Source organism: Mizuhopecten yessoensis, unplaced genomic scaffold (assembly GCF_002113885.1).
Source record: "Mizuhopecten yessoensis strain PY_sf001 unplaced genomic scaffold, ASM211388v2 scaffold9847, whole genome shotgun sequence".
NCBI lineage: Eukaryota > Metazoa > Mollusca > Bivalvia > Pectinida > Pectinidae > Mizuhopecten > Mizuhopecten yessoensis.
In genome coordinates, this window is record NW_018408252.1 from 3,301,676 (window position 1) to 3,313,104 (window position 11,429).

General features: G+C 36.2%; 1 protein-coding gene across 1 annotated transcript in view; it reads right to left on the bottom strand.

Moving 5' to 3' along the window:
* LOC110458903 overlaps positions 1 to 10,985 on the bottom strand; it is an 84,493-nt gene extending 73,508 nt beyond the window's left edge. Inside the window, exons 1-2 of the mRNA XM_021510872.1 lie at positions 9,350 to 10,985; positions 9,080 to 9,088 (exon numbers count right to left, since the gene is read on the bottom strand). Coding sequence (XP_021366547.1) covers positions 9,080 to 9,088; positions 9,350 to 10,478 — 1,138 coding nt within the window. The 5' untranslated portion in view covers positions 10,479 to 10,985. The remainder of the gene's footprint in view (positions 1 to 9,079; positions 9,089 to 9,349) is intronic.
* Between the last annotated feature and the right edge of the window lie 444 nt (positions 10,986 to 11,429).

Below are 11,429 nucleotides of genomic sequence, written 5' to 3' on the forward strand. Positions count from 1 at the left end.
TTTCTTAAATACAGTATCTCTGCTTTAATCTTTCGTTGGAGTAGGCAAGTATGACTTTAAGCATTTGGGCTAAGGTTTCGATTGTAGTACGATGTGTTTGCACTGAGATGTGATTTAATGATCAAATTATCCTGCAATTCCAACAGTAAAGAGCGGGATATGGTTGTCTTGTCGGCACGGGAAAATAAAGCAGCACGTGTTTTAGTGTTCACGTGCGTTCTCTAAAGGCGCACGGGCTACCACGGCAAATGGATACTAGTGTTAATGTTATGCCTGTGAAATAATGAAGATAAGACTCAAGTAAATCAAATATTCAAATGATTATTAAGAATTCCCTGTAAATTTTTCTTAAGTAATTTCATTGTAATAGGCTTACAATATTACTCCATCTATAATTCGAAAATGTGTCATTGTGATCGTAAAGCTGACTTAATTATGAAAGTAACCATTTATCTAAGGTAACAGGGTATCGAACCTAGCTTCATTGCCATCTCGAGTATAATAAACATTATTTAATGTCAATTTGTCCTCGTTCTTAACAACACAACGCATGAATACGTCTTACTGAATGTATCGTCAACTTTCGAAACAATTCCAGCATTTTGTTGATTATGTGTTGATTATGTGTTATATGTAATATATTCTTAGACGATAATACATATATTCAGAGGTCATTTGGTAACCCTTTGATCATATACAGCTTTATAACATCAGCATTACTAGCAATAACATATAAAACGCCCATTATATTTGTATTTTATGAGCTTAGCTTCAACCACATGCTACCTTAAATATAACACATTGAACACAACAGCAAATGCAGATGGATATGCAGTGTGAACACTAATTCGAGGTATGATTTTTGCGAAAAGTGTTGAACAGGAAGTTAAACAGATATGCCGCGTGCCGGTCGGATATGGCGCGTGCCTGGCATATATGGCGCGTTCTGGGCGGGTATGGTTTGATCCGGGTTATGACATAAGGACAGCTTGCAATACCACATACAAAACAACCCATATAACGGACAAGTATATGATATAGACATGTATATATCAATACATAGACTTTGCTATATATCTGTATGAGTAATGTACAAAGATACATATTCAAACAGAGATTAATAATGAATGTTATAGCATGAAAGAAGAGAAGAACAACATGAATATAAAGGAAACTTAAAAGTCATGTAAACATGTGAAATTGATGTTTTCAGTAGGAAATTATATTTATTTACCAAATAGCATAAAACGATATTTCAGATTACAACGTTTCAGAAATTGATATCATCCGGGTGTTTGTGGTTGTGTCTGCCAATGCATATATGTATATAATGTTTGGCGATTGATATGAGTCGTGTGTTTGTGTATGCAGTTTTGTGTGAGTATTGTATCAGCGATTTTTACTTCTAAGCGAATTGGCGAAATCACAAAGAAATTGATATTTCTGATCAACTGTCTATACTGATTAATCAAATTCGAAAACACAAAGTTATTTAGAACAATATATATATTGTAAACATATTGTTTCAAAATTGCAAATATATCATTCCATTTCAAATCATGCACGCATGTAAATATTATATAATGTTTAATATCACTTAATGTGGAATATGCATAATATTTGGTAATATTTGGTGTCATATTCTAATGGTGTCTCACGTCACAATACATCTGCGCGCCATTTCGAGTGAGCCACGCAACATTAACCTGCCGTTTTCTGCTAAAATATGGTAAGATATTGGATGCAGAATTTTATCAATTAACAAATTAGATGATTATCTTACTGCAAGAAGCAAAGATGTATCAAGCAACCCCTAATTCTATCGTTTCATAATCTGAATCTGACCACAAAATCTGATACTTTTAACGAAGAATCGTTTTGAAAGGTAGTATTTTCACTTTGTGAAAAGAAATTCCTTTTGATATATTGAAAGTGTAAAATATACCAGTTTTATCAAGTAGACATATTTAATATTATTTAACGTGTTTCAGAGTGTATAAATAAAAAACCTTGAAAACCTTGAATATCTCTCTGGCAAAATTCAATAATAAGAGGTTACTTAATGTCCGTTTCCAAATTCTAAACCGTATCAGCCCGAGGTGCTGGAGGCCCGAGGGCCGATATGGGTCGAGGGCTGATACGGAGAACATATAGGATAAGGAATTGGTCGTATAACCTTTTTGTCATAGCGTAATGTATAGCATCATAAATATTAGCAATAACACATAAAAGATACAGCATATTCGTATGATTTTTTCATTAACTCTCCGACGACTGACGCGTGCTATTTTTCTAAAACGTACTAAACCAAACGTTAAACGGATATGGCGCGTGCCAGAAAGATATGGCACATGCCGGGCGGGGCCTATGCACTGCTAACAGTATCACACACGCGAAATAACCCATATCACTGACAAATATGTGATAAAACATATTACTGTATACGACAAGCTGTAGGGTATTGTATATATTGTCATTTAATCATGGAGATCAATATTTTGTAAACCTTTCATGGAAACAGGTGCTCTGTCATGTGAAAACCTCTTTTGTGTCAATACAGTACGTACAGTCACATCTGATAAAGGTATCATTAAAAGAGTAGATATGAGTCACTACAAAATTATAAAATATCATGAATATTCATGTGCATATTAGTAGCCAAATGGTCGAGTCATTGTATTTGGAGCGATACTGTCATCCAAATATATAAAATGCAATAGGTTAGTCAGTATGCTTTGTATGTAGCACAATGACAACATTAAACCAAAGTTTACAGCAGCACATAATATTATACCTATGTACCTAGACTATAAACGTTGAAAAATGAAATAGCAACCCAAGCATCAACACGGACACGAAATTCAAAATCCAATACAAATCTTGAGGGATAAACAACGCATATAGAAATTCAGCATCAATTCCAATAAAAGACATAAGCAAAACCTCTAAGGTTAAGCGCTTCTACTATGTGACACCAGTCATTGTGTCTATAACCTAGTGAAGTATGAAGACAGAGAACAAAACGTTGAAATTGGTTGACGTTTTAAATTGCTTACTGAATTACAATATGAGATACCTATAAGTGGACCCAAAGGAGGAAGGGTCTCTGGTGTGATGTCGGTTAAGGGGAAATTTTAAGAACCCAACAAATATATTTTTGTTTTTTTTCCTTGATTTACGATTGGTCTTGCGTATAAAGAACAATAAGAGAATATTGGAGTGTAGAAAAACAAATAATAAAAAAGAGCTCAAAAACGATGAAACTAGGTAATTTTTTTAACAAAGAAAGATTGACATGGAGATGCTTGAAAAAGTAAAAGGATAGTAATACCAGACGTTCCGGAAGGGTGAGCGTCCATGTGAAATCAAAGTAATGTGATGTCCTGACATCGAGAATCAAGGTAGTGACATTGAAAGTACAATATTAACTAATGAATATAGTTTAACCAACGAACTATATATCACACACACACAGATAGCATATTTATAATAAAAATGATAAATATTGTTTCCCAATATGCATCTGTACAAGCACGAACTCATGCAGTTTGCGAATTCGTACCGAGATAGAACAAAATTAGATACCATGTTTACATTAATTTTTAGTCCATGATCTAAGCGAAGTGAAAGCAGAAGAAATCAGTTTCAGTTGATATGAGATCTCAAGTTAACTATCTATTTGTACTGTATCGATCGCCAATACCTTCTGCTTCAGGTCTGCACGCACAGGTTATAAGTATATTTTTACTGTAAAGACAGTTGTGAGGCTGTACGATATGAGGGTTTCCGCGAGGTACGCCGCCGTGAACACAGAGTACATCATTGATCTTAATCTGTGTTGTTTGTCAGATCACAATAATGTTCCAGAATTCACACCACGTGTATTAACAAGATATATACAGTAAACTTTCGTTGCACTACCACCGTTTGGCGAACATTTGTGCAGGGGACATCACTGCTTTAAAGGTCATCATGATAAGGTATTTATTATCTACAAAAATAAATACATTGCAAGAAAAAATGCGCAAAAAGCATGCTTAGTTCAAAAGGCAATGGTTGATCAAAACAACAACTTGAGTCAAGGTTTCAAGACGTCAAACCGTCTAGCTTACAGTGAGATAAGGAGACTAGAAGGCACCTGACTATTACAAACTGTGTTATACGTTGTCATTGTGACAATTTTGATAACCATTTGAATCTTTGCACCAATTGATGCATGGTATTAATACATTCTTTGAATGCGGTAATTACTCGTAAAGACATATACAAGAGTGAAACAATATTAAATGTTCCACAGCCATCGCTAATTAATTAGTTATCCATGTGGAAACGGGGTTCTCTTCTACAGAGCAAAACTATTACGTAAGCCTGATAAATATTGTATGACAAGCGCGTACTGAACAGACTTGTGGCTTATGTCGAATTAATTGTGTGTTCTGTGATTATATATAAGCTCGTTTTAAGGACAGAGCTAGCAAAATATAAACAGCGGCATGATACGAAGTGAGTTTGGTATCCAAGGAAGGTAATGATTACTATGGCTCGAATGCACAGTATTCGCCCTTCAAACATGTATACGAGATACTGTACACTTACGTCACAGTTCGAGTTTTTGTTGAAACCTAGACAAGCTGCTTGGCACGTATAGTCATCGCGTTGGTAATTGGTTGGAAACCGGTTCCTTGTGGGAATTACAATCAATATTAATGGTAAAAGGCAACGAGAAGCCAGCCTAGTATATCAAGCAGCTGAAACATTGTTATGGTACTCAATATGAGTTTTCTTTTGTGAATGAACTCAAGACAACATTATGATAATCAAGACACTATCAGTAAACAGTCGTTTCTATTTCAAGTAGCGTTGCAGTGTTGATCAATCAATTCATAGGTTTAAATGCTCATTTTCAGCGTTGCCGATGTTTCGGAAGAAACAGAACGACGTCGGTGGTTTTGGCCTGGTTTAGTCAATAAATACCATGTACATTATATATAGCCATTTTGTGTCCGACAAAATTTGGACATTTTAAAGAGGTTTGACAATGCTTCGGTGTAAATAAAGGAATTGTTAAAAACAAGGACAGAGGTCACTTGGAGTGAAGGTAAAAAGAAGCGGCTATGGCAACGAAGAGCATTACACAAAGACAAAATACCAACGTTTAAAAGCATGTGTATTGAATATTTACAATTACGAGTTATATAGCTGCATTGTTCTGTATGACTATCACGTTATCGATTGTTTACAGGACATCGTCATTAAACATTTATATTCCCAATGTCTACTCTCAAGGGGGCGCTACAGACAAAGTTCTCAGTTCATTACTTGTCTGTTTTGTTGTATTTCCCGAGTGTTGTGTAAGGTTTAAACATAGTAATAGTACTATCCTAAAACTCTGTATCATTTTGCTTTTCCTTTACATTCTTATGCCCTTAAAATGTGCAATTTTAGGTATCTATGACGTCAGTAGTTCTAAAAAAAAAGGGGGGACACACATGGTATACATGTAGACTTCGTTTCAATAGCTTATACATGTTCAAACATAGATGAAGCAACTTTTGAAAAGGGAAAATATTTACAGAGAGAGGATAAAGTTCGTAACTGGAATGTGATGTAAAGAGGAAATAGTTTTGGAATTTTGGAAGTGGTGCAGACAAGAAATATTTGTTTTGTTTTGAGACGGTTCAGAGAGGTGATGTTGTTTGATACTTGGTGATCTTGGAGATGGCCTAGAAAGGTGATATTACAGTATATTGATATTTAGAGATAATTAAGAGGTGTGATATTGTTTAAGAATAAAAATGGCTAAGAGGTATGTTATTCCCGATTATTGGATACGATTTCGAGAGGTGATATTGTTGATTCTTGGATATATTTTAAAAAGGGAATAATATTGATACTCGTAGATGAATAAGAGTAGTGATATTATCGATACATGTAAATGATTTGGAGATGTGAAATTGTGAATACTTTGAGATTAATAAGAAAGGTGATATTATTGATATGTTGGGGTATTTTAAAGAGGTGATATTGTTAATACGTGGAGATGGTTTCGGGAGGTAATATTGTTGATACGTGGTATAGTTTAGAGAGGTGATATTGTTAATACGTGGTATAGTTTAGAGAGGTGATATTGTTGATACGTGGTATAGTTAAGAGAGGTGATATTGTTGATACATGGTAAAGTTTAGAGAGGTGATATTGTTGATACGTGGAGATGGTTTAGGGAGGTGATATTGTTGATACGTGGTATAGCTTAGAGAGGCGATATGAGAGGTGATATTTTTGATACGTGGATATGTATTAGAGAGGTGATATTGTTTATACGTGGTATAGTTTAGAGAGTTGATATTGTTGATACGTGGAGATGGTTTAGGGAGGTGATATTGTTGATACGTGGTTTAGTTTAGAGAGGTGATATTGTTGATACGTGGTATAGTTTAGAGAGGTGACATTGTTGGTACGTGGAGATGGTTTAGAGAGGTGATATTGTTAATACGTGGTATAGTTTAGGGAGGTGATATTGTTGGTACGTGGTATAGTTTAGAGAGGTGATAATGTTGATACGTGGAGATGGTTTAGGGAGGTGATATTGTTGATACGTGGTTTAGTTTAGAGAGGTGATATTGTTGATACGTGGTATAGTTTAGAGAGGTGACATTGTTGATACGTGGTATAGTTTAGGGAGGTGATATTGTTGATACGTGGTATAGTTTGGTGAGGTGATATTGTTGATACGCGGTATAGTTTAGAGAGGTGATATTGTTGATACGTGGTATAGTTTAGGGAGGTGATATTATTGATACGTGGTATAGTTTAGAGAGGTGATATTGTTAATACGTGGAGATGGTTTAGAGAGGTGATATTGTTGATACGTGGAGATGGTTTAGAGAGGTGATATTGTTGATACGTGGAGATGGTTTAGAGAGGGGATATTGTTGATACTTGGTATAGTTTAGAGAGGTGATATTGTTGATACTTTGTATAGTTTAGAGAAGTGATATTGTTGATACGTAGTATAGTTTAGAGAGGTAATACTATTGATACATGGATATGGTTTAGAAATGTTATATCATTAAAACGTGATATAGTTCAGAGACGTGATATATTGTTGATACATGGATATGATTTTGAGAGGTGATATTCTTGATATTTCGAGATGGTTCAAACAGATGAAATTCTTGATACGTTGAGATGATTGAGATAATTGATATTGTTGATTGTTTGAGAGGGTTTGCAGATGCGATAATGTTTTTGTTTTTTTATATATTTTATTTTATTATTGATACTTGCAGATGGTGAAGGTGTTGCTATTTTTTATAGTTGCAGATGATTAAGTGATGTGACATTGTTGATAGTTTAAGACGGTTTGTTTAGTGTTATATTGTTGATATTTGGGAATATTTTAAAGAGGTGATACTATGAATACTTAGAGATAGTATAGAGAGGTGATACTTTGAGATCATGTTAGAGATGTGATAATTTGGTGACCGAGGGCTGGTGTAGAGTGAGAATAGTGCTTATGACTTAGATATGGTTAAGAGAGCCGATAGTGTAAGTGGCAGGGAGGAAGAGGATACTGTTGATATACATGACGTGGGGTATAGAAAGGTTGATTTCACTGATTTGAAATTGTTGTACGTGATATAATTTCATGTGTGTTTAAGGATCTAGTAAAATGGTAAATGTTACGGAAACAGTGTCTGATAAATATCAACGTGTGATATGATACATCTAAAATGTCTATTGATGTAGGAGTGTGGTAAAGGGGATAGATGCGTGGGTGTGGTGAATGATTTAGGGTGTGGTAAAGGGTGTATGAGAAACGTGTCGAGAGGTGTGGTAAAATCAATTAGTGATGTGGTAGATTTTTAAGTGTCTAGTGATGCAGAAATGTAATAAGGGCTACATTGTGAAAAAGGAAAAGGGGTCAGGTATTGATGTAGGAGACTGGTATAGGGCCTAGCTGTGTTGATGTGGTGAATGATGTAGGGTGTGGTAAAGCGTGTTAGTAAAGTATCTAGAGGTGTGGTAAAGCGTGTTAGTAAAGTATCTAGAGGTGTGGTAAAGTCTGTTAGTAAAGTATCTAGTGGTGTGGTAAAGCGTGTTAGTAAAGTATCTAGAAGTGTGGTAAAGCCTGTTAGTAAAGTATCTAGAGGTGTGGTAAAGCGTGTTAGTAAAGTATCTAGAGGTGTGGTAAAGTCTGTTAGTAAAGTATCTAGTGGTGTGGTAAAGCGTGTTAGTAAAGTATCTAGAGGTGTGGTAAAACGTGTTAGTAAAGTATCTAGTGGTGTGGTAAAACGTGTTAGTAAAGTATCTAGAGGTGTGGTAAAGCGTGTTAGTAAAGTATCTAGAGGTGTGATAAAGCATGTTAGTAAAGTATCTAGTGGTGTGGTAAAGCGTGTTAGTAAAGTATCTAGAGGTGTGGTTAGGTCAAGTGATAGAGTATGCAAGTGTTTATTGATGTAGAAATGTAATAAGAATTCCATTGTGACAAAGGGGTCAGGTATGTGGTTTATTTGACTAGTACGTTAATAAATAAAGAGGTGTCGGTGTGATAGATGGTCTATAGTGTGAAAAAGGGTCTCAGGGTGTAGTAAAAATTATAGGGGTGTGTCTAGATACTGGAGTGGTAAGAAAAAAACACTGAAGTATGCAGAGGTGCAGTTAACATGTAGTAGACGGTAAACATTTGTGCAAAGGAAAATCCTGTATGGTATGTCGTAACGGGTGTATGTGTGACAAAACAGGCTAGTGTGCAATGAATAGAGTAGAGATGTGATACAGTTTCATGTCGAGGTAGAGACAGTGTTGACAACCATTGTTATATAGTATACTTACTGCAAAATTTGTCATACATATATTAAGAAATAATAAATATATTTTTAAGATTTTTTCTAGCGCTATGGGGATTCGTTTGATCAGTATGCTTAAATCAATAAGAGTAGTGTTCATTTATTGAGTCATAAACTAGTTCATGATATCTTACAAAATATGTCAATATGTTGTCAATAAAATACACATAAGCTTAAGCGAAAGAGTGAAAAAACGTAAAGAATTAAGTTTACCAAAGAAAAAGACTCACCGTCAGCAACTATGTTAAAGATAAAAATAGAATTGAAAGAAACAACACAAACATACATATCCATAACAGGACGAACGTCTAAAGATTTTTAACCATTTAAAAGAAAACAAAACAGCAGTCTTGAAAATGACATATTAAACAGAAAATAGAGACGAGACATCAAGTCTTCTATGGTGTTTTTTTTAATAGATATATATATTTTCAAATAATTTTAAATTCAAACGTTTATAATGCAATATATAATAAATAATCATGAATGGGTGTTCTTACCTTTCTCGGTCGAATAATTTATCCAGAATGAACTTGTTACGCTGACAACCAGGAATAGTATTCCAAGAAATCCAAATAAGAACGCTGCATAACGTATTTGACTAAAATATTTGTGTTCCCAATAGTCCGAGAGAACACGCCAGTCTCTCACTGACAGATGCACCTCAATACGACTGGGAAAATTCCTTAATTTCTTTTTTGATTTTTCAATAACGTGGTACGTTTTATAACGCTGGATTCTGTGCCTTCGTATATAGTTAATGTCGTCCTCAGATATATAATTCCCTTTTAAATCCTCGTGCAAAAACATGAGCCCCTCCTCCCGGGCTTTTTTGATAGGGGTGGAGGCCCTATCCGTGGGCTCTGGAATCGCAATGTCAGGCAGTTCTAGCCGACGCCGAAATGATGCCCGCCTGTCCCGGGACCATTTTGTCCAAGCAGATTCCGAAAGTCTCCCCAGATATCTAGAGCCATTTCTAGACCGATATGACCCAATTGATGTTCGACTTTTGATAGAACTTCTAGGTGATGATCGTCTATTCCAGCCATTGTTTTCTGTATCGTTTATATTTACACCGGAAGAAAGATGGCTTTGAGATTTGCCAGGAATGGCGAATAAATCGTCAAAGTTTGTACCGTCTGGGTACATAGCGCTAGACGTTCGTCTAGGCTCACATGGTAACGATGTGGAGCCCTCCCTGTCACGATCCTTGTCTCTCCCTCCTCTGTCGCCTCGATCACGCTCTCGCCGGCCTCCGCCTCCTCCACTTCCACCCCCTGACCTCACTAGTAGAGGCTTCGTATCCGTCCGGTCCTTCATGACGCTATCCACTTCAGTTGGAGGCTTGCCAAATTGATCCTCTCCCGGTGTACACCTTCTGGGTTTTTCATTAAAACTATGTGTACTTCTTATACTTTCCTGCGAAGAAAATCCTGATGTGATAGTCTCGCCTAGACCACTAGTCTCTGTTGAACTTTGTTGGTGTATTCTTTGTAAGCTGGGCGACTTTTCCAGTATACCTCCTCTATCAGGAGACAAAAACTTTTTTTCGCCACCACCGCCATTTGCTTTGTTGTTCTTGCTGGTTGACTCAGTGCTACAGTTCTTTTCCCCTTCCTTACTACCCATGACGAGCGTTCAATAACAGAATGGCTCTAGCTCCACATTGAACACCTAATTGTGTTCGTACCACCTATTGCAAAGGCAGACATGTTTTGTTACTACGACAGTGTTTAAACTACTACTACTACTACTACTACCACACTGTCAATGTATATACCAGTATACATCACGGTTTAAACGTTTACAGAATATGAAAGCGACATACGACAGCGGTAATATAGACGCGAGCCAAATGACACCGTACTGTTTGATACAGAAACGGGTGATTAGTACCGACACACGGAGACAGGCGGATGACAATGTATTTATACAAGTCTATCATGGGATCAACTGACACTGGTCTAATGCTCTGTCGTGTCACCCATCAGTTTTATTCCTCAACGAACGCACCTCCTAGTATGTCTCTACGCTTGTTGTAATGAATCGTTAAGTACAGCCAAATGGATCAGCCAGTGGGCCAGCATACTATTAAATGAAGTGGAATTAAAAACACGCATCGTATTGTCATGTATGACTAGTGCATCACTTAAGCTGCTTCATCCATATACCTTACAAACAATCCTGCCTTCCAGCAGAGACCCAACACTTCTTTTTTGTTGTTGACACGGCCAGAAATATAGGGAAATGTCAATTGCCATAGCTATGCATATTTATACAACAATCAATTATGTCATACTAGCTCATTTTTACATTAGAAATGAACTAATGATGGTTGGTTTCACAGGAGAAGCTTGGAGTGTTTGAGAGTGTTAAAGTCGCTTAGCGTTATCAATGAGATAGCTTTATCCTTTTTAGCTTGTCGTTAGCAGCAGCTTTGCTTTTAAAAGCTTCTCAGCGTGCAAACAAGTTAGTATTACACTCAGCTATGAAGCTGTGTGCCTTTGAGAGCCAGTCCATACGGCAGGCTGTTGTTTAAAACCATTATATCCTGCTAGAGATCCTACCCAAATTGAGCCT